Source organism: Hypanus sabinus, chromosome 10 (assembly GCF_030144855.1).
Source record: "Hypanus sabinus isolate sHypSab1 chromosome 10, sHypSab1.hap1, whole genome shotgun sequence".
Taxonomy (NCBI): Eukaryota; Metazoa; Chordata; class Chondrichthyes; order Myliobatiformes; family Dasyatidae; genus Hypanus; species Hypanus sabinus.
The window spans coordinates 36,840,640-36,868,222 of NC_082715.1; the positions used below are offsets into that span (position 1 = coordinate 36,840,640).

Below are 27,583 nucleotides of genomic sequence, written 5' to 3' on the forward strand. Positions count from 1 at the left end.
CAGTGGAATTTTATGAATAGCGAGGGAAATGGAATGGTGGAGAGAACAAAGGGAATGTCTATGATGGGGGTTCATGGAGAATGCATGATGTAATGCAGGCTTTGAGAGAGTGCTAAAGGCTTGCTAATCAAGGCTGTTCTGTCTGGTGGAGAAATAAATAGGAAATGAAAGAAAACAAAAAGAAATGAAAATACTATTAGATTTGTGGGATGCAAAACTGCAATTATTGGAAAGATGAAATAGAATTCTGGAAGCTTTCAGGAGATGAGGCAGCATCAATGGAGAAAGGGCAAAAAAGTGTTACAATTCTATATCAGGACTAGTCAGTTCAGAAACAAACTAATAAAACAAAATTATTGAATTCAGTTTTGAATCCTGAAATATAACTACTGCAAAGATGAGATGTTGCTCTTCAAACTAATATTGGGTTTCATTAGAATAGTGCAGGAGGCCAAAGGCAGAGTAAGGACTGGATGACAAATATTAAATATACACTTCAGGCAACTGAAAGCACAGGGTCACTCCTGTGTGCTGAATGGAGATATTTTGCAATGTGGTTATCCAGGATCATTTGCTTTCCCCAGTGTGGAGGGGGACATTTTGTCAGCGCAGAATACAGATTACTAAATTGGAAATAGTTCAAGTGATTTGCATTTTGGGTACCTGGATGATCGGTAGAGTTAAAAGTATATTTGTTGCACCTCCTGCACCCGTGAGAAGGGGAAAGGCTATTTGGAGAGTGAACCAGGAAGCCATGGAGGGAAATGTCCCTACAGACTACTGAAAAGGGAGAAATGCCCAATGGTAGCATTTCGTTAAGGATGACAACTATATAAAGGATGATCAGTTAATGCTGAAGCTGTTGGAAGGAAGGCAAGGGAAAAAGAGGAAGCAATAATAAAATTTTAGGAAATGGAAATGGCATATTCAGGGGTCCTGTCAAGTAAGGTGGAGGAGGAAATGACATTTAAGCAGAAAAATATCTCATGATTAAGAATATGTTAATGAAAACAGATTTTCAAAGAGTTAAAGAAAATAGGGGAGACCTCTGTAGAGAAGACCTTACAAATAGAGGTATATACAACATGATATAAATTTTTACCAAAACTTCAAATCCAGGTTATATATTATTAATTTAATATCTAGCATTGTGATTCATAATTTTCATGATTTTGACCATTTGAAAAATTAAACAGCTCATATGCTCACCTTGCTCCTTTCTTAATTGCTTCCTTTTCATATTCCTCCTGAAGTTGTTCCAGCTTGTTGGGGATGTACTCTTTACAAATTTTAATTGCATCACTCCACATTCCAACATCCTGCAACAAAAGGTTTCAAGTAAAAACAACTTTCATCCATTAAAGTAGGATAACCTCAAATTTCTGTGGAGCTACCTCAACCATCTACCATAGCTATAATGCACCGGAATGCTACAAAAAGTTAGAAATGCTATTAATGCCCCTGTACCAGTTTGGAACATTGTGGTTACTGTAATTTTCACTGAGATTAGCAATATAGTTTCATTCTTGTTCCATAAATGTTGTGATAACTGTGGAAATTGTATGTCACTGTTAGCATCACCACTGGTAAAACAAATCTTTTTGTACTTTGCTTCTTGACAGACAAATGTTACGAAACTACTCCCTGAAGATCATTTCTGAGTATTACTATTTCACATTGACACTGATGTTCTACCAAGTCTCATTACAACAAATATGTGCAAATGATATGTTAACAATAAACTTGTCAAAAGCCAATTGGGCAAAAAAAAACTGACCTTGTAATACTTAACAGCCAGTTCTGGTCTTTGAGCCCTCAGGAGGTAAGCCTCAGCCTTTTGATATTCTTTCTGGTCAAAGGCAAATCGTGCCTGACCCACTAAGACATCAGCTACACTTTCCGAGTCATGAGCTTCTGCCACTCTCTGGGCAGCGTCCCAATCCTGGTTATGTACATACCTTTAAAAAAAAGTAAACAATGTTAAGCTACACAAAGCTATATATATTCATTTACAAAATGGAAGACTTAGCAGATGAAAGACTTACATAAGGACAGCCTCCTTAGACTTCCCTGCTTTAATGAATTCAATTTCTGCCTCTTGAAACTTACCCTAAGATTATGAAACATGATATATTTAGAAAAAGAGAAATAATTAGAAGTGAACATTATATTTCTATCTGGAAAAATGTGCCTGCATTTTGCTTTGATTAATTTAGTGTATTCATACAAGGTTTGCAACAATTTCTAATACTAAATTTATTAGTCATGCTTTACCACAATATCTGTTGATTAGTGGTGTTTTGTAAACTCACATGGAAATACCATCAGAGAATAAAATTTGTTCCTTGTCACTTGTGCTAATTGAGCATAAGGTATGTGTAATAATCACATGCCATGCTTTACTTACAGAATTTGGGTCCACTGATTTCATATAATTGCTTTTATAATGAACAGCCAAGGACAAAAAAGGATCTGGTGCTTTCCTGGCATATATGATGAATAAACTCTTCTTGGGCTTTGAGTTGGGTACGGCTATCGATTATAACCGATGTTTTGATGATGAACTCTTCCATCTTCTTCAGGGATGATGCCTAGGTATGTCTCTACGGTGGACTATGGGGTATAAATACCACCAGTCTAGATAAACACAGGCATCATCCCTCATGAAGTTGGCAGAGTTCGTGATCGAAACGTCGGTTATAATTGATACCCGTATCCAGCTGGAAGCCCGAGAAATTTATTCATTGACCAAGGATGACTTTCCATCCTATCGTTACTCCTTAATATTTCTCCAACTAAATTTCTTACATACATTTTTCACTTGTTTCTTATACTTATTTTCTAATGTTATGTTATCAAATTAAAAGCACCAGTGAGTTAAAAACTAATGAAACCATAAATTAGTGGTTATCGGTTTGGACATAACCCAGCTCTAAAAATGAAGAGACATTCTTTTGGTCTCACAAACAACTAAAACATCTAATCTTGATAATAACTCTTATCTAATTCTGAATGAGAACGTGACAACAACAAACTAAGGATTGGAAAAGACAAAACATTTTGTACTTAGCTATCTGTTGGGTGTATCCATAGGCTCTGCCATCAAATTTATAGTTTTAGAGGAAATTGTATTGTACTCTATTTTTATCATAAGTACACAAATAAAATTATATATAAGATTTGTAAATCAACTGATACTAATTGAACGTCAATAAAGAAACAAACGTTTACCTCATCTTCCAGATACATTGCATATTTGAGATGAATGTCTGGGATTTTATTTTTCATTGATAGTCGTGACAATTCAAATGCAAACTCGAAAGAACTGAAAGCAAATTTTATCATAGTTTAAGTGATTATTTAACATCAACTTAATTACAATAAGCCTTAAACTGGCAATTTAAATATAGTTTCTGTTCACCAGATCCAGCAATCACCTCAAAAATATTTCGAGGAAATTTAGTTTATTCCCAGAGAGCTCATGAATTCCTTTATATATCAGCCTTTAATTTATATCATATTGCTGTAATTCTATATACCATAACGTTCTGCTTGATTTACAAAATGCTGACACTATCATATATCGATTGAGTGTAATACTAGCTATGCACCAATACTGAAGGCCTCTGGATCCAGCCACCACAACCACTATTCAATGACTGTAATAATCAGCAATGGAATATCCCGACTAGCTAACAACGTTGGCTAACAGGTGTTCCCTGAATCTTAACTGGACTTTCAAGGGGGAGGAGCATTGTAACTAGAGCAGTTACTCATTGACAGCAACCTGAAAAATCATGTGCACCATCAAGGGAGGAACAGATGAATTATTTTTTAACGCTGCATTGAAGTCCTTGTGGAGAAGATGGAAAACAAGGAAATCATATTCTTTCTTCATAGGTCTCCAGAATATGATGGGATTATTTTCCCCCCTCAGGAAGGCAGCTTTCATCTTCACTTCACTGGAACCCAACCATTGTTTTTATTGTTAACTAGTAGCCAACTCAAACTATTGGAGCAGAGTTGACTAGCAGCATTTATCAAACTAAATGTATATGTAATCAATGGAACTCTGCACCACAAGGAATACTGCAATTCTTGCCATGCCCTCTATTGCCTGTTTTTTTTTGGTGAAATAAAATGTTGAAGGGTGTGTATTCTACAGCATGTGACTCACTTTTTGACTTCCCAATTCCACTTACTTAGATGCGTGCTGTTCCAACAATAAATAACCAAGAAGCTCAGCACAATCCTGCAAAAATCCCCAGCTTAACAAAACGTAAGCCATTGCTCTTAGCAATCAATTCTTCTATTAATAGCAGAATGTGGCCGAAAATACATTAGAGTTACTTGCCAAGGTTATTTCAACTCGATGCCAGAATTTCATGCCTCTGGCCATGAAATGTACCAGACATATGAGAGCACTACATTCATGTTCCATTCAATTTCACAAACAGCCTTGATTTGGAAGTATGTTGCAATACACAAAATACTGGAGGAACTCAGCAGGTCAGGCAGCAACCACAGAAGGAAATGGATGGCTGATGTTTGTGTCGAGATTCTTCATCTGGACTAAAAGGTAGAGGAATGATAGCTGGTATGAAAAGGTGAAAGGAAGTGGCGGAGCAGAAGCTTGCAAGTGGTAGGTGAATCCAGATGATGGAGGAGGGGACAGTGCAAATAGTGACAGAAGCTGGTTGGAGATAGGAAGAAGAGACAAAGGGCTTACCCACTCCATCTGCCCATCATGAAACAGTCCTCCCCTGGTTTCTCTCCCCTTCTGTTCCCATATGATCTCCCTACCTATTTCACTTGATTCCATGTTCCACTTTTTTCTCCTCTTATATCTATCATTTTCAGCCTTTTCTCTGAGACCTCACCAGTCTTGTTCTTAAAGGAGCAATACACAAAGCAGCTGGAGGAACACGGTGGGTCAAATATCCTCTGCTCTAAAAGGAGGTAATTGTGAAAAATGGACTGTGTTCGCAAAATTGGGTTTAACAATTAGCAAGATAGGTTCATTTTACTCCAACTTTCAGGAGTTTGCTCACTGTGCCCATCCTAAATAAGGAGGTTATTTATTCAATCAAATAAGGAGCATTGAATAACAAAGGAAGGCAAGTGAAACAGTCATTTAACACAAAAAGCAATGTGTAATGATTTTAGTTTGAGTAGATCTCACCAGTTATCAGCTGCATAGTCAATTGCTGTTTCCAGAAGACCAAATTTATTCAGCAATTTAACTGCTGACTCTCCTCCCAGACTCTTAGCCCATAAATAGGCCACCTGTTTATGAGCATTCGCACCCCCATGGGCTTTAGAAACCTGCAAAAAAAATACAGGGGAGTTTGCTTAAATCAATTCTCACATTGGATAGAATTCAATTTTAAATGGAAACTTACAATGTTAAAGTGGATACTGACATTTTCACAAAAGAGAAAATAATTTACAAAATCTACTTGGGAACTTTTCAATTTGGAACTTAAACACTGGAATGCCATAGAAGAAAAATAAACAGCTTATTAAGAGATCCACTATCCGTTATTATGACAAAAGCATTTTGTAAGTATTGACTGGGTTATATTATTTCCCAATATTTCTCTGGTTAGTGCGTACCTAAGTAAATGCATCCACCCTTATAATCTTTTAAAAAGCATCCAATTCTGTATTTCGATATATCTTCATTCCAAATTTTTTGTTACCCGTCTAATAATGACTCCACGTAAAAATAATAATACAAAGGCTTAATAATCAAGTAAGAAGCAAAGATAACCACAAAGTGTATGATAAAGAGGAAAAAGAAATGGATTTAACCAACTAAAACTATTACATCATGTTGGATACAAAGCTACTTAATTACTACTCATTGTTAATAATAATTAACTAATTATTAATTAGTCTCCTTTAGTGGCAAATTTGGACTACTAAGTATCCTCCATAGGTTTAAGAAAAAATTATCAGGAGGTAGCAAGATGGTTAGAGAGTGGGGTAGAAAAACTTGGTTACAGAAAAAACTGTAAAATTTGATTTAATGATATAGACTGAATGAAAGACGGAAGAATGCTGCAAAGAGGGAGCCAGAACAGAAAGGATGGCAGGAGGAAGGCGAAAAGATAGAATAAAAGATGAGAGAAAAGGAAAAAAGGGAAGATAACAAAGAGAAGAAAACTGAAAGAATAGTTTATAAAAATGGATTGAGGTTGCAGAGATGAGTGAACAAAGGAAGAACTAAGATAGAAAACAATTGGGAATATGGTAGTAAAGGAACAAGATCTCAAGCGTTTGCTTCAGTGCAATTTTCAGTGACTAGTTAAAGTGCATGAAAACCAACACATTTTTGGGACATGAGTGGAAACTAGAGCACCTGGGAGAAACCATAGGGTTACAAAGAGAACATGTTGTTTCCACACCAACAGCATCAGAGGTCTAGAATGAACCCAGGTCACTGGAATCGTGAGAATGCAATTCTTCGAAGTACATTACTACGTTGCCTCCTCTTTCTTAAATGTATAAGATTCTGGAACAGATTTTGGGTCAATAAAGGAGGCATGTATTACAGGAACAGATAAGAGAGTGGATTTGAGGTAAGATCAGATCAGCCAGCATCTTCTGAATGGGAAAAAATTGATTTAGGGGCCATATTATTGTTTCATAATCCAATTTTTCTTTTTTTTATCTCTTTGTTCTATTATGGTTCAAATTATCCAGAGTAGGCAGATGCAGACACCAAAATAGAAAATCCAATAGGATCTGTTTACTTACGAGGAAATGTATAGACAAACAGCTTTTACCGAACATAGTTCTGTAATCTAAAATACACAGATGTTCAACTTATTCCTTTGAAGAAGGGAGTCGGAGGATTAGAATGGGAGTGTGGCGGGAGCCATCTTGAATTTTTCTTATTCTCATCAGAGTTAAGAGAGGTGGACTGCGTGGGAGCGTGACGGCGGGCAGTGAAGCAGGGAAGTTTTAAAAAGGACACAGCCTTATACAGCAGGCAGCGAAGTGAGCCGGGAGCAGAGTGAAGGCTTAAGGGCTTGGGCTCAATGGGCTTAGGCAGAAGCGAGCAAGGCAAGGTAGGTTTAGGTTTCAGTTTTTCCTGTTATTTGAAGAAAGGGGAAGTATGAGTGTGAGGGCAGCTTGTTGTTCTCAGTGTCGGACATGGGAGGTCCTGGAGTCTCCTAGCCTCCTGGAAGTCCACGTCTGTGCCAGGTGCGCTGAGCTGCAGCTCCTAAGGGACCGTGTTAGGGAACTGGAGATGCAGCTCAATGAGCTTTGTCTGGTCAGGGAGAGTGAGGAGTTGATTGATAGGAGTTACAGGCAGGTGGTCACACCGGGGCCATGGGAGGCAGACAGGTGGGTCACGGTTAGGAGGGGGAAGGGGAAGAGTCAGGTACTAGAGAGTACCCCAGTGACTGTACCCCTTGATAATAAGTACTCCTGTTTGAGTACTGTTGGAGGGGGGGGGGAAAACAGCCTACCTGGGGTAAGCAACAGTGGCCGTGCCTCCGGCACAAAGTCCGGCCCTATAGCTCAGAAGGAAGAGGAAGGCAGTAGTAATAGGGGACTCAATAGTTAGGGGGTCAAATAGGCGATTCTGTGGACGTGATCAGGAGACCCAGATGGTAGTGTGCCCCCCTGGTGCCAGGGTTCAGGATGTTTCTGATCGCGTCCAAGATATCCTGAAGTGGGAGGGTGAGGAGCCAGAGGTCGTGGTACATATAGGTATCAATGATATAGGTAGGAAAAGGGAAGAGATCCTGAAAGGAGAATACAGGGAGTTAGGAAGGCAGTTGAGAAGAAGGACCACAAAGGTATTAATCTCCAGATTACTGCCCATGCCACGCGACAGTGAGAGTAGGAATGGAATGAGGTGGAGGATAAATGCGTGGCTGAGGGATTGGAGCAGGGGCCAGGGATTCAAGTTTCTGGATCATTGGGACCTCTTTTGGGGCAGGTGTGACCTGTACAAAAAGGACGGGTTACACTTGAATCCTGGAGGACCAAAATCCTGGTGGGGAGATTCGCTAAGGCTACTGGGGAGACTTAAAGCTAGAATGGTTGGGGGGGGTGGGAATCAATTTGAAGAGATGAGGGGAGAGGAGGTTAGTTCACATATAGAGAAAGCTAGTAGACAGTGTGTGAGGGAGGATAGGCAAGTGATAGAGAAGGGGAGCGCTCAGACCAAAGATGTAGGGGAGAAGGAAAAAAAAGATAATAAAGTTGATCGCATTGTTAGGGATTAACAGACAGGAAGAGGTGGAAAGTTTCTTAAATGCATCTATTTTAATGCTAGGAGCATTGAAAGAAAGGTGGATGAGCTTAGAGCATGGATTGATACCTGGAAATATGATGTTGTAGCTATTAATGAAACATCGTTGCAGGAGGGGTGCGATTGGCAACTAAATATTCCAGGATTTCATTGCTTCAGGTGTGATAGACAGACAGACAGACAGACATACTTTATTGATCCCGAGGGAAATTGGGTTTCGTACAGCTGCATCACCAAGAATAGTGAAGAAATATAGCAATATAAAACCATAAATAATTAAATAATAATAAGTTAATCATGCCCAGTGGAAAAAATAAGTCCAGGACCAGCCTATTGGCTCAGGGTGTCTGACACTCCAAGGGAGGAGTTATAAAGTTTGATGGCCACAGGTAGGAATGACTTCCTCTGCCGCTCAGTGTTACATCTCGGTGGAATGAGTCTCTGGCTGAACATACTCCTGTGCCTAACCAGTACATTATGGAGTGGATGGGAGTTGTTGTCCAAGATGGCATGCAACTTGATAGAATCAGAGGGGCAAAAGGAGGAGGTGCTGCATTGCTTGTCCGAGAAAATATTACAGTGGTGCTTTGGCAGGATAGATTATAGGGCTCACCTAGGGAGACTATTTGGGTGGAATTGAGGAATGGGAAAGGTGTAGTAACACAAGGGGTGTATTATAGACCACCTAATGGGGAGCAAGAATTGGAGGAGCAAATTTGTAAGGAGATAGCAGATATTTGTCGTAAGTAGAAGGTTGTGATTGTGGGAGATTTTAATTTTCCACACATAGACTGGGAAGCCCATTCTGTAAAAGGGCTGGATGGTTTGGAGTTTGTAAAATGTGTGCAGTATAGTATTTTGCAACAATACATAGAGGTACCGACTAGAGAAGGGGCAGTGTTGGATCTCCTGTTAGGGAAAGAGATAGATCAGGTGACAGACGTATGTGTTGGGGAGCACTTCGGGTCCAGTGATCACAATACCATTAGTTTCAATATAATTATGGAGAAGGATAGGACTGGACCCAGGGTTGAGATTTTTGATTGGAGAAAGGCTAACTCTGAGGAAATGCAAAAGGACTTAGAAGGAGTGGATTGGGACAATTTGTTTTATGGGAAGGATGTAATAGAGAAATGGAGGTTATTTAAAGGTGAAATTTTGAAGGTACAGAATCTTTATGTTCCTGTTAGGTTGAAAGGAAAGGTTAAAAGTTTGAGAGCACCATGGTTTTCAAGGGATATTAGAAACTTGGTTCGGAAAAAGAGGGAGATCTATAATAAATATAGGCAGCATGGAGTAAATGAGGTGCTCGAGGAATATAAAGAATGTAACAAGAATCTTAAGAAAGAAATTAGAAAAGCTAAAAGAAGATACGAGGTTGTTTTGGCAAGAAAGGTGAAAATAAATCCAAAGGGTTTCTACAGTTATATTAATAGCAAAAGGATACTGAGGGATAAAATTAGTCCCTTAGAGTATCAGAGTGCATAGCTATGTGTGGAGCCGAAAGAGATGGGGGAGATTTTGAACTATTTCTTTTTTTCGTTATTCACGAAGGAGAAGGATATTGAATTGTGTAAGGTAATGGAAACAAGTAGGGAAGTTATGGAAACTATGACAATTAAAGAGGAGGAAGTACTGGTGCTTTTAAGGAATATAAAAGTGGATAAATCTCCGAGTCCTGACAGGAAATTCCCTAGGACCTTGAGGGAAGTTGGTGTAGAAATAGCAGGGGCTCTGACAGAAATATTTCAAATGTCATTAGAAACGGGGATGGTGCTGGAGTATTGGCATATTGCTCATGTGGTTCCATTGTTTAAAAAGGGTTCTAAGAGTAAACCTAGCAATTATAGGCCTGTAAGTTTGATGTCAGTGGTGGGTAAATTAATGGAAAGTATTCTTAGAGATGGTATATATAATTATCTGGATAGACAGGGTCTGATTAGGAATAGTCAGTATGGATTTGTGCGTGGAAGGTCATGTTTGACAAATCTTATTGAATTTTTTGAAGAGGTTACGAGGAAAGTTGACGAGGGTAAACCAGTGGATGTTGTCTATATGGACTTCAGTAAGGCCTTTGACAAGGTTCCACACAGAAGGTTAGTTAGGAAGGTTCAATCTTTAGGTATTAATATTGAAGTAGTAAAATGGATTCAACAGTGAAGATGCCAGAGAGTAGTGGTGGATAACTGTTTGTCAGGTTGGAGGCCGGTGACTAGTGGTGTGCCTCAGGGATCTGTACTGGGTCCAATGTTGTTTGTCATATACATTAATGATCTGGATGATGGGGTGGTAAATTGGATTAGTAAGTATGCAGATGATTCTAAGGTAGGAGGCGTTGTGAATAATGAAGTAGGTTTTCAAAGCTTGCAGAGAGATTTAGGTCCGTTAGAAGAGTGGGCTGGAAGATGACAGATGGGAGTTTAATGCTGATAAGTGTGAGGTGCTACATTTTGGTAGGAATAATCCAAATAGGACATACATGATAAATGGTAGGGCATTGAAGAATGCAGTAGAACAGAGTGAATCTAGTTCCCTGAAGGTGGAATCTCATGTGGATAGGGTGGTGAAGAAAGCTTTTGGTATGCTGGCCTTTATAAATCAGAGCATTGAGTATAGGAGTTGGGATGTAATGTTAAAATTGTATTGGTAAAGCCGTATTTGGAGTATTGTGTACAGTTCTGGTCACCGAATTATAGAAAAGATATCAACAAAATAGAGAGAGTACAGAGAAGATTTACTAGAATGTTATCTGGGTTTCAGCACCTGAGTTACAGGGATAGGTTGAACAAGTTAGGTCTTTATTCTTTGGAGCGTAGAAGGTTGAGGGGGGACTTGATAGAGGTATTTAAAATAATGAGGAGGATAGATCGAGTTGACATGGATAGGCATATTCCATTGAGAGTAGGGGAGATTCAAACAAAAGGACATGATTTGAGAGTTAGGGGGCAAAAGTTTAAGGATAACACGAGGGGGAATTTCTTTACTGGGAGAGTGGTAGCTGTGTGGAATGAGCTTCCAGTAGAAGTGGTAGAGGCAGGTTCGGTATTGTCATTTAAAGTAAAATTGGATAGGTATATGGACAGGAAAGGAATGGAGGGTTATGGGCTGAGTGCGGGCCAGTGGGACTAGGTGAGTGTAAGCGTCGGCACGGACTAGAAGGGCCGAGATGGCCTGTTTCCGTGCTGTAATTGTTAAATGGTTATATTGTTATTAGAGCCATTTGTTAGATGTTTTGTATATTCACATTTGGCCTTTGTAAACAATGGATTTCATGTCCATTCCAAGATGAAAATAAGAATATGCAGGCAAGCAAGATCTTACCCTATATGCTTCATCCCACATGTCATTAACACGGTACATATTCACAATTGCCTTCCACTCTTTCGCTTCCAAGTAATGGTATTCAGCTTCTCGAAAACGGCCTTCACTTTCTAGTTCCTATAACAACATACTTTCATCAGCACAGGTAGCGTTTTTAAACCCAAAAGATGGCAAGAAATGCATTAACAATACTGTAATTTGATTGAAACAACATAAATGGCAGAGTAATAGATTTTAGCTTGCAATTTCAGTTGAGAAAAATAATGGCAAGATTGTGCTGGGTTTTATGGCAGTTTTGCATCAGAACTGCCTGCAATTGCACACTTAAGTACTACCAGATTCTGAGCTTCAATAGATCCATATCAAAAATGGAAGCACTTAATTTGTTAACATTTTCTCAGTAGTAAATCTATCACCATGCATCAAGTTATTTGAATTCCCCAGTGTTTAAGCTAATGGGTTCTGCTTGCAGATTCAGATTTAGGCCTAGTACTGGATCCACAAACCCATTTATGTGACAACGCTTTTGTGGTTGTAAGCAAGAAAAGTAAAATATTTCTTATGATCTTATAAAACAGTTCTTTACTTACATATTTTAGTGGTAAAGTTTTATATTATTTAAAAGGCTCTGGGAAAAGACTTGCCAAGAAGGCCCAAAGATTTTTTTCTAGCAACCTTCATGAAACCTCATATGTTAAGTTCTGGACATTGAGTATTCGAATGGCCTCAGTACTCAAGAAAATTCATGTCGTCAAAATGCTCCAATTTAAATTAGAAACTTAGATTAGTTATACCAATTTGTATTAATGAATAGAATTTCAAAATCAATGTCAGTATGATTTCCTGTCTTGTAATATTAGACATAATATTTTCAAACAATAGAAGTCATAGCATTATACAAAAAAGTAGGTCTTTCAGCCCAGCACATCTGTGCTGACCATTATGCCTAATCCAATTTGCCTGAATGAATTCCATATCTATGTGCCTTGATCATTCAAGTACCTGTCCAGATGCCTCTTAAATGCTGTTACTGTTCCTGCCACCACCTCCACCTCCTCTAGCAGTTCATTCCAACAGCAACTACTCTGAAAATTTTATCCCCCAATCACTTCTTAAATCTCCTTCCTCTCACCTTAAAATAATAAACATTCTAGTTTTAAAAACTCCTACCATACCTCTCTACCATAGTTTTATATACTTCTACCATGTCACCTTTCAGCCTCCTTTGCCATCTCTCTTCCACCTTCTAGGAGAAGATTCAGGGACACAGAGGGCAGATGACCAGACTCAAGAACTGCTTCTTCCCCATTGCTCAGAATTGTGAAACAATTACCTCTTTCACAGTCCTTCTCAGTAACACTGTCATGTTCTCAAATTTTTAATTCTACCTCTTCTGTTGCTGTCACTTTAGTATTTTATTTGACACTATCTCAGTTCTCATTATTATACTTTGCACCATCCTGTTGTTTTTGCACTCATCCTGTTACTTTTGCAAGTAATTTCATTGCACCTTGGTGTATATGACAATAAATTAATCTGAATCTTAATGCAGGGATAAGATCCAGCCTATCCAATCTCTCCTCATAATTCAAACCCTCCAATTCATTCAACAACCTTGTAAATCTTTCATGGAGCTTCTCCTGTAGTTTGATGACCAGAACTGCAGACAACACTCCAATTGCAGCCTAAACAATGTTTCGTACAACTAACATGACGTCCCAACTCCTGCACTCAGTGCTCACAGGCCATATGCCTTTTACACCAATCCTGTCTACCTGTATCGCTACTTTCAATGAACAATTTACTTGTACTCCAAGTGCCTCTGTTCTACAACATCCCCCAGACCACAGTGCATGTCCCACCCTGGCTGAACTTCCCAAAATGCAGCACTTTACACTTGTTTGAATTAAATTCCATTGGCAATTCCCTTGCCCACTTTCCCAATTGATCAAGATCCAGTATAACCTTAGACAATCTCCTCCACGTGTCCACTTTACCACCAATTTTGGTGTTAACTGCAAACTTACTAGTCATACCATCTACATTCTTATCTAAATTATCAGCATGTATGACAAACTGAGAACCCTGCATTAATTCCTGCAACACATTTTTGAACACTGAAAATCAACCTTTCATAACCACCCTCTGCTTCTCATTACTAGGTCAATTTTGTATCTAGTCTGTTAACTCACCGTGGATCCCATTTATTCTAACCTTCCAAACAGCCTATCATGCAGGACTTTATCAATGACTAAGTCTACCATCATGCCCTCGAGGTCATCTCTTCAAGATACTCAATCAAATCCATGAGACATGATTTCCCACAATGACTATCCTTAATTAGTACTTGCCTTTCCAAATGCAAATAAATCCCATCTCTCAGAACCTCTTTCAATAACTTTCCCCATCACTGATGTACTACTTTACTGCGGAAGCATAATACAGGCATATAAAAAGATACATCTTGCACACAGCTCCATTTATTCATTATTCCATACCTTTGCAAGATGAAGGTGAGTGTCTGTAAGTAGATCTTTATGATACTTAGCCACAAGTCGAATCATGTCATCATACATTTTAAGCTTCTTATACATTGTGATTGCTAAATCAGGTTCATCCACAGTAATGTACAACCTATAGATAACAAGGTATTACTAAGTGAGAGTAAGCATTCGGCACGGACTAGAAGGGCCAAGATGGCCTGTTTCCGTGCTGTAATTGTTATATGGTTACTAGAGCAGTTCAAAATAAATTGATCAATCATTCTACAATAATTAGGTCAGAATACCAGCTGCAAATATAGCAGTACAGTACAAGCTCCAGTTGCCATTAGTTTAACTGAAATAGCATTGTTTCTCCATCCTGTTAACCGGAAACCTGATGGAGTTTGGCAGGCTACCTGGTTGTCACTGGCCTGCAAAAGATAGGCTGCATTTTGCAAATAATGTCAAAAGTATTGTGTTCCATATGTTACCTTTCAGCTTCTTTGTATTTTCCTTTCTTTTCCAATTCTTGTGCTTGATTTATATACAGAGCAGTGACATCTTCCTGCTTCATGCACTTCACAGCCAACTACAAGTTTCAAGAAAAGTTTTAGTTTAAAATTGTAATTAATTTATGGAAGCTGCAGAAGTATCACCACATTTACCACAGCACTAGGGGCATGGATAGGCGAGATGTAAAATAAAAGTCTCCATGGCACGCTATAGGTTTAGGATAAAGGATAGGAGGTTTAGAGAGGATCTGAGGAAGAATATTTCATCTAGACAACATTTGGATTCTAGAACACATTGCCTTCAAGACACAGACATGGTGGGACAACAGAGTTGTTTTTATGCAGTATGACTACAATAATGCATATCTTATTATTTTTATATATGTGCTAATTTAAATGCTAATTTTAAACGTTGGAACTGGCAATCCAAGGCGAAATGACCACTGGAAATATACCATGTTGATTGATTTCTGAAGTAAATGGCTAACTGTACTACCTGCCAGGATTTAAAAATTTATAACACTGTTAATATTAACATTAAAACATTGGAAACATTCAGCTAGACATTGAACATCAAACTGATAAGTTGGGAAGATATCAAAGCTATCTTTGTAAGTGACATTTTACAGTCAAACTCCATGAGACATGAACATACAGTAGCAAGTGTGGAGACATGCCCTATGATCACCAGATTTTGTAGTGTCAGCTATAGCACCATTGATCACCATACCTACAAATGTATGATGTTCCTATTGAATCAAGGGTGAACTTGGATGTTAATCTTAATTTATACAACATTCATTAGCAGAAGTTGCTTGTTCCAGCATAAATGTACTGGTTTCTTTTTACCTTCCTGCCAAACTAAATTATACTTCAATTTGTGTTCCAGGTGACACAGAATGAAGTACTACTTAAGCAATATTCACATAGAGAAATGCTACTTAAACAATTTCATTTCTATTTACAATTCAACACTGGACCTTGTGAGCTTTCTCCCAGCTTCCCACTTGCTTATACATGTCAATGGCATCCTTGATTCGGTCAGCTTTAATGTACATTTTTTCTGCGGTCTAGATGATAAAAAGAAAAATCATCAACTTAGGTTAACAGAACCATAAAAGACACAAATTCTTCAATAATATTTGATTTCAAGTTGTGAAGATTGAAATTGGTTATGTTAGTGCATGTTTTCAACATTATGAAGAGTTCCTATATTCCAAAATGACATCTACAGTACGTGTTCAAAGGGTGTTAGACATTATAATGACAAACACTGCCACAATTAAACATCTACTAGAAAACAATATAGTAAATCATAATTAACATACAATACTAATTTCATAGATGCAGAACCACTCTGTAACTCTACGCTCTAGCCAAATCTTCACAAATTTAAACACAATGTAGGAAATTGATGTCCATCTGTACTACACAGAACAATGGGATGGGGCGAGGGGGAGGTAAATTAACCTTGCACTATGACCTCATACATACATTGCAAAGTCCATAATGTATCCTAAAATTTATGAGCTTGCAACAGTAATCATGAAAATGTTTTCCAAATATCAAAAATCATATGAGATGTCATATACTTGTGTGTGATATACTGATGTTATAACCAAATAAACAAAAGAAAGGAAAAAATTAATGAAACAAGACCACAGATGGGATTAGATAAGAAATTAGCTTGAGTTAATTGGACCGATCTGCACTGAGCTGGAGAGAAGAAAAGGGTGGGGTGCCTTAGGGATTTAGTGTTGGAACCATCACGGCCTCTGATTTACATCAATGACCTGTATTCAGAAAAGTCTTTACAAATTTGTAGTTGGTACCAAAACATGAGGGACATCATATCAGTGCTCAAGTTCATAGAATACATTTACAGTATATTTGACTCTGCAAGCAATTAATAGTGAAGACAACAAATTCAAGAAATAGTTGAGAAAATAGCCAAAAAACCCCAATACAAATGCAGATGCTGTCCTCAAATTCTTTGGTCAAACATCTTCAGTATACAAGAAAGGTAAGAAGGATAGTACAGAAGGCCACAATGCTAATCTCTTATATCAAACAACTAAAACTCTCGATTATGATCCAGCTTTGTACTAATTTAATGCTTTTTGATCTGAGAAGTTGGCATTCAAATTACGGCCTTAAATGGCAATGTACACAAATTAGAAAATGGCATGGAAAAGATACTTACAATATTACTTTATATCAGTCTATGGGGTACACTTGAAAAGGAGGGACAATTTATATTTTTAAAACAACAGTGCAATAATGCAATTCAGTGTTTAAGGACTCTCTGAATAAATTCACTTAGCTAGTTCAAATGCATTTTTGTATCTTAATTAACATACAATGTATTACCTTAAAATTACTGGGAGTTATTAACTTTTACAACGTGCATGAACCATTGACAAGAACGTGAAAAAAAAATTAATTGCCTGCTCTCAGAGAACAGTACAACACAGTATGGACCCCTTTGGCCCATGATGTGGTGCTGACCTTTTAACTATAATTATGGTGACCAGAATTGAACACAATACTCCAAATGTGGTCTAATCAGAGTTTTATAAACATGCAGATTATCTTGCAACTCTTAAACTCAATCAAAGGATGCCAACACACTGTGCACCTTCTTAACCAGCCTATCAACTTGCACGGCAACTTCAAGGGATTTATAGACTTGGATCCCTGGATCCCAAGATCCCTCTATTCTTCCACACTACTCTGCCTTCAAGTTTCACCTTCCACAGTTCCAAACTTTTCCAGACTAAAATCCATCTGCCAAAGAAAATACATACGTTTTGCCTTAAGTTAAATCAAATGTTGTGACTGGCATTAATACATTATTCCAGGTAAAAGATTGTTTGGCAGTCAGTTTAAGGTTTCATATTATATAGTAGATATCATCCTACATATTTACTTATTTATAAATAAACATAAAAAGAGACCCCCAATGTCATTGGATACAGCTAGGTTATTAATAACCTAGAATAAAGCAAGAAAAATTTGATTAGTAATATCTAAGGAAACAAAACATACAGAAAGTGTGCTCTCTACTTTTAAATATTATTAGCAGATCTTCTATGCCCATGTTTGATGCAATTTAAAAACATCAAAACTATCACTGAGTCAGCTCGACCTAGTAGGTATAGAGGTAAGTTATTTCTGCAGCAGTACAAACTTGAAACAATGCTTGCTAAGTTCACGGTTCACTTAAATTAGGAATTCAGATATTCAAACATCTTTTGGCTTGCGAAAATAATCCAGAAAATAAATCTAATCATCTTTATTTCAAGCTTTTTTTTGAAATGCCTTAAATTTCTTTTTCAAACTATTAGTTACTTAAATCAATAGGAGGATCGGACATATACTGGAAAAGCTAGGCAATAGGAATGCTTTCAATATATAGTATGGACATAAATTTGTCATCTATTCCAATAGATGAATCTATAGGCTTTTGAGGCAGACCTATCTTTAAGACAGGGAAGAAAAACATTTTAAGTAATTAAATTGCTTCATCTTTTTTTTATATAATGACTAGACCTGTTTAATAAGATTATGTGATTGATTGCCAAGTATTTGGCACATTCTGGTATTTTGAAGAACACTAATATAAAGGAAATCCTTTTCTGCTTTTTATATTTCAACCTGATATATTTTTCTGTCTTGTTACGCAGGGAGAGTAATGCTGTGGGATTAACTTTGTTTGCAATCACCACAAGTCAGCAGGGCTAGATGTGTTGATTGTCATACTCTAACCTGCACATTTCTTTTGCTATGTATTCTGCAAAGGACCTCCTTAGGTTATGGCACGGTTCCATTCCTATAAATTGTTTGTAACCTGGACAGTTCATAAGTTGGAAATTCAGCTGTGAAAACAATTCCCATACAATAGGTGATACCTGCAGCAACACAGCCAACAGCACATCCATTGCATTGGTCGCTCAAATACTTACTTGTATGTAATTAAGGTATTCATAAACTAGAGTGGATCTGTACCAATATAATTGTAGAATATCAAGCAAGAGGCTTCTATTGAGTCATGTTGACCAAGTAATAAATATTATAAAATTATCATGGAAGGAACCTGATAGAAGAATAAATCCCAGAGAACCAATAAAGAAATAAGACCTTCATCAATTCAAATTTTAGTGAAAGCTTGAATTAGCTAGTAAAAATAAATTACAAATTAATATTCCAACATGGCAATACTGTATATGATATAGAGGTTAACTATAAAAAATTGTACATATGGCAAATTCCTGACCTCGTATTCTTGAACTGAAGCATAGTGTTGAGCTATTTTTTGATAATATTTGTAAACTGTTTTGTCATCTTGAAGCTCCAAAATATGGACTGCTTTTTTCCACTGTCGAGCTCCAATACTTGCTTCAATTGCTTTTATTGTACAACTGGAAAAAAATTAACAAACGAAAACTTAAATATAATTCCCAAAGCAAATCAGCATATGATTAAAGTAACTTCACCACAGGAAACAAGTTCCAACCCTTAAATCCTATGACCTACTCATTGTTGCTGATTGTGTACAAAAGGCACCCTTTTGGACTATTTAGGTGAACTTACCCAGCTTCAATAAAATGATTAATTGAAGCATCCAACTGTTTCTGTTGTACAAGATAATCTCCCCAGGCCTCTTCTAACTTCACAACCTCAGAAGGAAAAACCATTCTGGACATTTCCACTGCTGAAATGTAGATTAAGAAGAACACTATAAAGTAATAGCACAAGTTGTCTAAAAGTCCATGAAGTGAATAAAGCCAAAATAGAATTATTTACTAAATCAGTGAAGAAAGAAACAAGATTTAATGTTTCAACTAGGTTTTGCTTTCTGCCATTTGCTGTGTTTTTCTTTTTGATTAAATGAACCAAGAATGTTGAACAGTCACTTCAGCTATGAAAAATAATAATTTTCAATAGTAAAAAATGAAAATCCTTATGTTTAAATATCTTTCATAACCAGTGGTTATAAAATTCATCTAGCAATTTTTCTCTGATGCACTCTTCCACATCTTAACAAACATCATAAAAGTACAGTTATATTGATAGGCACAACATTCCAATTCATAAAATTTGCTTGTTTTTGTCATAATCATTTTACAGCTTTGAATCAATACATAAAATATATTTGTAAACTACTGCACATCAATAGTTTTAAGGTATTAAGGTAATTGCAAGTTTTGGTGACAGGACAGACAGGCTGATGCACCTAAGGAAGTCACATATTCTCAATAAAAAAAGAGGGATAAACAGGATAACGGCAATAGGTTGAGAGAATATGAAGAGGCTTGTGTGGAAGTTCAAAGCAAATTGATACTACAATGTTACTTTTATGGATTAATATTAAGAGGACAAATGCAACTATCAAAATTAAATAAATCAATTAAATCTTACTTATCCAATAGTTGTTGGTGGTCTTTCTACATCTGTAAATCTCTGGTTCATATATGGAAGCCCTACATTACTGACCTGAACTGTTCAATACTTCAGCCATGTGGGCTGAGCGGCAGCAATGATTCCAACAGCACACCGAAGAAACTCTGACCTGCAAATAACCCTTGAAAGCTTTCACAGGCAGCATACCACTGTCAAACAGTTATGGAACTCTAATCGTGACTAGTTAGAAGTTAACTAAATAATTTTAAATAATTGAAAACAGCTGACAGTGATGCAGATGGATGCTTCCCTGGTGTCATGGATTATTGATTACCTGACTGGCAGACCACAGTATGTGCGCTTGCAACACTGTGTGTCAGACAGAGTGGTCAGCAGCACTGGGGCTCCACAGGGGACTGTCCTGTCTCCCTTTCTTTTCACCATCTACACCCAGACTTCAACTACTGCACAGAGTCTTGCCATCTTCAGAAGTTTTCTGATGACTCTGCCATAGTTGGATGCATCAGCAAGGGAGATGAGGCTGAGTACAGGGCTACGGTGGGAAGCTTTGTCACGTGGTGTGAGCAGAATCATTTGCAGCTTAATGTGAAAAAGACTAAGGAGCTGGTGGTGCCTGAGGAAGGCTAAGGCACCGGTGACCCCTATTTCCATCCAAGGGGTCAGTGTGGACATGGTGGAGGATTACAAATACCTGGGGATACGAATTGACAATAAACTGGACTGGTCAAAGAACACTGAGGCTGTCTACAAGAAGGGTCAGAGTCATCTCTACTTCCTGAGAAGACTAAGGTCCTTTAACATCTGACAGACGATGCTGAGGATGTTCTACGAGTCTGTGGTGGCCAGTGCTATCATGTTTGCTGTTGTGTGCTGGGGCAGCAGGCTGAGGGTAGCAGACACCAATAGAATCAACAAACTCTTTCGTAAGGCCAGTGATGTTGTGGGGGTGGAACTGGACTCTCTGACAGAGGTGTCTGAAAAGAAGATGCTGTACAAGTTGCATGCCATCTTGGACAATGTCTCCCATCCACTCCATAACGTACTGGTTAAGCACAGGAGTTCATTCAGCCAGAGACTCATTCCACCAAGATGCAACACCGAGCATCATAGGAAGTCACTCCTGCTTGTGGCCATCAAACTTTACAACTCCTCCCTCGGAGTATCAGACACCCTGAGCCAATAGGCTGGTCCTGGACTTATTTCCACTTGGAATAATTTATTTATTATTATTTAATTATTTATGGTTTTATATTGCTATATTTCTACACTATTCTTGGTTGGTGCGACTGTAACGAAACCCAACTTCCCTCGAGATCAATAAAGTATGTCTGTCTGTCTGTCTGAATAACAGTTCTACGGCAATTCCTTATAATATGGACTGAATCCAATAAAGATTAACTTTTGATCTCTCGATCTACCTCACTGTAGCTCTTGCATCTTATTTGTCAACCTGCACTGCACTTCCTTTGTAACTCAACACTATATTCTACATTCTGTTATTGTTTTTCCCTTTATACTAACTCAATATGTTTTGAATTAATTGGTATGGATGTCATGCAATGATTTTCACTGTATCTCGGAACATGAGACAATAATAAACCAATTACCTATCCCATTAATTCGTCTTACTATCTTGGACCAATAACTCTTTCTACACCAAAAAGCACCTATCCCTGTACTGAAGGCTCCAGATACCTTTGCGAAAGGCATTTCCCTTGCGATAACAATCCAGTGCTCTCCGATAATTTCCAACCTTTTCATAGAGATCTCCAGCCTGGAAAGAAATTCACGTGCTAAAGTTAGTCTCAGATTACTGATTTTTTAGCTATCATTAATGTTATGATATACAAGAAATGCAATCAGAAATTCTTCTTATATTACAAAATACAATGAACTTGTTCATAGTATCTGGACCACCACTGTAATACTCAACAGTACTGTATCAGTACTGTGTCTGTACTATAATATTTTCTACTTTCAAAGAAAAAGTAGTTATTCATAATAATAAACTAACACATTTTTATTTAATTTTTTCTTAGATATTGTATTCCATGATAATAAATTTCACTTTAAACCTGGTTACATTAAAGCAGGGGGTTTCCAACCTGGGGTCCACGGAACCCTCATTTAATGATAGGGGTCCATGGTATTAAAAGGGTTGGAAATGCCTGCTTTGAAGGGTGTTCAGAAATTGTGACTCAATTTGAATAAAGTATGGTAACTGGAGTTACAGTAGGGCCAATGGGATCATAGGAGTGAGTGGTTCAGACCTAGTTTGGAGCATGGGACAGGGAGTGTAACATGTTGGAAAGGAGTAAGGGAAGCAGGTCACATGGAAGTACAGAAGCGGGTCCCTGGCCAGTCATAAGGGTACATGGGAACCAGGACCTGGTGAGTGGAATAAAGTGCGAGATTCGTAACCGAGAGTAAATACAAACACTGGAAAGCAAGGCCCCAGCAAGCTGGAAGGAACAAGGGACAAGGGGACTAGCAAGTTGGAAGGAAGCTCAGATGTCAAGTCATCAAGACTTTTGAACAGCTAAATACTGTATTATCAATTTTACTGTACAAAGATTAAACATTCAGGTAACTTCATTTCTCTAGTTTAAGTACATGGGATCTATTTTCATTTTTTCTTCCTGTGACATGCCTTGCTAAGAAAGGCATGCCTGAAATCGGGAATCGCTGTTTCAAAAACTGCAGACATAATGCCTTGACCATTGACTTATGACAGTCAGTGCCATAGGTCTCCTGATAGTAGCTTTGAGCAGGATATTGGTTTTGTTACCAGTTTGGAGATGCAACAAAACTGCATCATCTTATTTGCTCAATAGCAATTTTCAAACACAATTAGTAATAAAATAAAAATGCAAGTTTTCAAAGGTGTTTTCTGTTTCATATTGAACTAGAAATATTCTTTAATAACTTCATTAAAACTTGTATTTCAAATCTTCAGTATGTTTCAATGCCAGAGTTATAACTCATAAAAGAAACTAAAGTTTAAACAGATTGGACATTGTAGCAGATGGCACTTTCAGAAAAAAATTAATTTTACTTTTAAGACAAAATCCAAAATTACTCTGAACAATTTAAAATGGTAATTTGAAAGCAATAGACATTGTAAATCTCAACAGAACAACATGATACTGGCCTTTCCTCAGTTTAATATGCTCGTGAAATACTTTTATTGAAAGACAAACTTTTCTAAAAATTACTACAGGAATATTCACCCATACAGTTTTGGTACTTTGATACTTATCCCAACTGTAAGTAATTAACGAACGGTAATATCAGAGAAGAAAACTTCTTCGGTTAGAGAAGAGCATTAAAAGCAGTTTAAATTTACACTTCTCTGTGTCTTCCTTCCTAACACCACTAGATTCAACTCCTTACACTCTGAAAACAATGCTAGGAATTCCTTTCTCAGTCCAATTGCCCTACTCCAAAACTTAAGTTCTCATCCTCCCCTAAAATTGTGATCCCATGGTTGTCTTGTTCCCACCCTCTGTCACTTGCCTCCCAAATACAAAGACTCTGGTCCAGTAGTCCATGGAACATACAGATTTCACAGTATTCTCAGCCATTGCAATATATAAAAGACAGTGTATAAAAATACATGTGTTAATAACCACTCATTCATTTACAGAATGTTCCATTTAGCCAGGACAAAAGTAATTCAATACTGATTGCTGTTATATTCCAAATCTAACACTTCTGTGAAATACTAATAAAATCAATCAAATCAGTATTAAGAAAGTAAGATAATAATGACATATTTTGCATTGTTCATCATCATAGAACCATTTGAAAGTAAATAGGTAACAGACTGTTTTTCTGAAAAAGATTTTAGTAATTAACTTTAAAACTTCCTTAATACGGCATTTAAAGAATTTTAATCTTATTTAATTTGCTGCAACCAATGTATAAATAAAAATGCTTAAGACAAACTGATATTATTGATACTAACCCTTTCATAAAAATCTCCTTTAATCAGAGCAGCAGCAATTCGATTTATAACATCATTGTTTGCTAACAGTTCATTCCGACTTAGTACTAATCGGGCAGCTTTTGCAGGGAGACCAGCTTTTAAATACAGATTGACAGCCCCAGTGTAATCTCCTTCATTTTCTTTCACTTCTCCTGCCTTTTCCTCCTGATTAGTCTCCATCAGCCACTGATAATAATTACGTCGTAGATTGTCCAATTCTGGGTGACTCTGGAGAAAAAAAACAAAACAGTAGTTAATTCTATCCAAGGTTGCTCTGTGCAAGATTTTAAAAAGAAAATATTACATGCATTTCTTTGTATGAAAAATAATCATGATCAAAACATCAGTGTAATTTTAAATTATAATCTTTACTTTTAGGGGCTATGTTTTCATTGACATGGCTACAATTGTAACTGCAGATCACATTGGATAAAGAGCACTCAATCTAACAGCTAATATTTTCGATTTAAACCCTTGCAAATTTTCTGAATTTGTCACTCAATACTTGCAGTTGAGACAAGTAAAGTTCAAAACTTGATTCCATTTTATATTAAGGATTTTGTGCTGCAATAATGGCAAAACCATCATCATTCAATGTCTTCACCCAATAAATATGGATTTATAGTAATTTTGGAATTACAGTACATGGAAATATAAAAAATTTGCATCAGTCCTGTGTTAGCCAATAGGTTGCATCAGTGCTCGAGTTCAGTTCAGTAATGAAGCCAAGAACTTAAGTTAACTGCTTTACAAATACAAGACAAACTAGTTTGTGCATGGTATAGGGAAGAACAAAATACCACATTTGATTTAATGGAAGGGGTCAGCTGTGAGATACAAGCCTGATCATATATAAAAAATTAGGTTTGTGATTCAAAAATCCTCCTTTAAATATTTTCAAAATTGCTCTGAGATTTCCAAACATTTTAAAAGAATATTTAAAGGTCTTTAACTTTTTAGTGGCCCTTTTTAAAAGATTTTGAAATTAAACAAATAGTAGTTCAGTACTTTTAATATAAATTATTACACTTTTGAAAGTGTCAGAATTTTTGTAAAAAGAATTGAAACTTTGAAGGTTCTGACTAAACATGGGAATGTGATGTGCAGATAATTTTTCTCCAAATAATTTGTCAGGGACAATCCAACTGGCAGCTAAAATTTGGTAACATTGATCTCTTGTAAGGAAAATTATATTGTAGATATTTTTCAAGGTTTACAAGAATGTCAGCTTTTAAAATAAGACTCCTAAACTTTGAAAGCTGATTTTTTTATTTTCTCCATTATTATTATTATTATCCAAATTTGTTATAGTTTTTAATTATTTATATTTATTTTATGATATCAGTACATTTTTTCATATGTGTATTATAGTCATGCAAATAATGAAATTTAAAACAAAACACAACCATGCTGCCCAAAAATAAAATCTTACTTCCCAGCCTAAGCCTTAACCCTATGTGTCGTGTTGCTTAAAGTACCTACTCACTTCACCTTAAAAATGTAGAAAGTTTCTAAAAGGGAAGAGATTACTGAGCCCCTGGTCATGACCTTTGCATCATCAATAAGATCGGGAGAAGTACCAGAGGAAGGTTGAAAATCTTGTTCCCTTGTTCAAGAAAGGGAGTAAAAATAACCCATGAAATTATAGACCAGTGAGTCTTACTTTAGTGGTGGGCAAGTTGTTGGAGACAAACCTGAGAGGGAGGATTTATGAGCATTTGGAGAGACATAATCTAATTAGGAATAGTCAACTTGGCTTTGACAAGGGCAGGTCCATGGCTTACGAACCTGATTGAATTTGTTGAGGATGTAACAAAACACACTGATGAAGGTAGAGAACTGGATGTAGGGTACATGGATTTCAGTAAGGCATTTGATAAGATCCCCCATGCAAGGCTCATTCAGAAAGTAATGAGTCATGGAATCCAAGGAGGCCTTGCTTTGTGGACCAGAATTGGCTTGCCCACAGAGGCAAAGGGTGATTGTGGATGATTCATATTCCGCATGGAGGACAGTGACTAGTGGTGTTCTGGAGGGATCTGTTCTGCAACCCTTCCTCTTTGTGATTTTTATAAATGACCTGGATAAGGAAGTAGAAGGGTGGGTTAGTAAGTTTGATGATGACACAAAAGTTGGGGGTATTCTGGATAGTCTGGAGGGTTGTCAGAGGCTACAGCGCAACATCAATAGGATGCAGAACTGGGCTGAGAAGTGGCAGATGGAGTTCAAACCAGCTAAGTGTGAAGTTTTGATAGGCCAAATTTTGAAGGCAGAATATTAATGGTAAGACCCTTGGTAGTGTGGAAGATCTGAGAGATCTTGGGGTCCATGTCCATAGGACACTCAAAGCTGCTGCACAGGTTGACAGTGTTGTTAAGAAGGCGTATGGTGTGTTGGCCTTCATCAACCATGGGACTGAGTTCCAAGAGCCATGAGGTAATGTTACAACTGTATAAGATCTTAGTTGGACCCCACTTGGAGTGAAGTATTCAGTTCTGGTCACATTACAGGAAGGGTGTGGATGCTATGGACAGACTGCAGAGAAGATTTACAAGGATTTTGCCTGGATTGGGGAGCATGCCTTATGAGAATAGGTTAAGTGAATTCGGCCTTTTCTCTTGGAGCGACAGAGGATGAGAGGTGACCTGATAGAGGTGTACCAGATGATGAGAGGCATTGAACGTGTGAACAGCCAGAGGCTTTTTTCAGCCCAAGGCTGAAATGGCTAACATGAGGGGACCTAGTTTTAAGGTGCTTGGATGTCAGAGCTAAGCTTTTCTACAGAGTGGTGGGTGCATGGAATACACTGCTAGCAAAGTTGGTAGAGGCGGATACAATAGGGTCTTTTAAGAGGCTTTAGATAGGTACATGGAGCTTAGAAAAATAGAGGGGCTATGTGGTAGGGAAATTCTAGGCAGGTTCTAGAGTAGCTTACATGGTCAGCACAACATTGTGGGCTGAAGGGCCTTAAAGATGCTGTAGATTTCTACGTTTCTGCCTTCACCTTTTAATGAAACGTTATTTCTTCATATTGGTAGATTTCCCTTGTACTCTCGGTAGAACTATTGCATCCTTCAATTGACGTGGGGACCAGAACTAAAACTATTATTCATACAGCACTAGCATAATTTCCTTTCTCCTCTGTTTCATGCCAAGGCCAAAAAAGACAAATATTTTATAAATCTTTCCAACCACCTTTCTTAATACCTTCAGAGATCTTTTCATACCGACTCCATAAATCATTTCAAAACTCATTTTTCTTCCCTGTCTACTTCCCTTTGAATCTTAATTCTTAGAAGATAAATGTTTAACTAATCCTCATCCAGTACTTTAATAGTGTCTGTGTTAGTCACAATGAAAATCAACTCACCTTGGCTTCAGCTACATTAATACATTCATCCCACATGTGTAGCTCCTGGTACATATCCATGGCTTTATCAACAGCATTCTATAAAAAATATTAAAATAATATTCTAAACTGTCAGCAACCTGAAAGAAAGGTACATCGGTATGTTGTGGAGATAACACAAAAATAAACTATTACCTTCCAGGCAATAATACTACACCTTGTTAGATTTAATCA

The 27,583-nt window shown here is 37.4% G+C and overlaps 1 protein-coding gene across 2 annotated transcripts in view; it reads right to left on the minus strand.

The window, feature by feature from the left end:
* Nucleotides 1-27,583, minus strand: part of ift172 (intraflagellar transport 172) — a 180,867-nt gene that overhangs the window by 57,449 nt on the left and 95,835 nt on the right. For both annotated transcript variants that reach the window (XM_059981671.1, XM_059981669.1), the window contains 14 exons: nucleotides 27,371-27,448; nucleotides 23,980-24,228; nucleotides 21,708-21,786; nucleotides 19,182-19,302; nucleotides 18,865-19,009; nucleotides 15,569-15,658; nucleotides 14,568-14,665; nucleotides 14,092-14,227; nucleotides 11,594-11,710; nucleotides 5,183-5,325; nucleotides 3,232-3,325; nucleotides 2,046-2,110; nucleotides 1,778-1,958; nucleotides 1,210-1,319 (listed from right to left, as the gene is read on the minus strand). In XM_059981671.1, coding sequence (XP_059837654.1) covers nucleotides 1,210-1,319; nucleotides 1,778-1,958; nucleotides 2,046-2,110; nucleotides 3,232-3,325; nucleotides 5,183-5,325; nucleotides 11,594-11,710; nucleotides 14,092-14,227; nucleotides 14,568-14,665; nucleotides 15,569-15,658; nucleotides 18,865-19,009; nucleotides 19,182-19,302; nucleotides 21,708-21,786; nucleotides 23,980-24,228; nucleotides 27,371-27,448 — 1,706 coding nt within the window. The remainder of the gene's footprint in view (nucleotides 1-1,209; nucleotides 1,320-1,777; nucleotides 1,959-2,045; nucleotides 2,111-3,231; nucleotides 3,326-5,182; nucleotides 5,326-11,593; nucleotides 11,711-14,091; nucleotides 14,228-14,567; nucleotides 14,666-15,568; nucleotides 15,659-18,864; nucleotides 19,010-19,181; nucleotides 19,303-21,707; nucleotides 21,787-23,979; nucleotides 24,229-27,370; nucleotides 27,449-27,583) is intronic.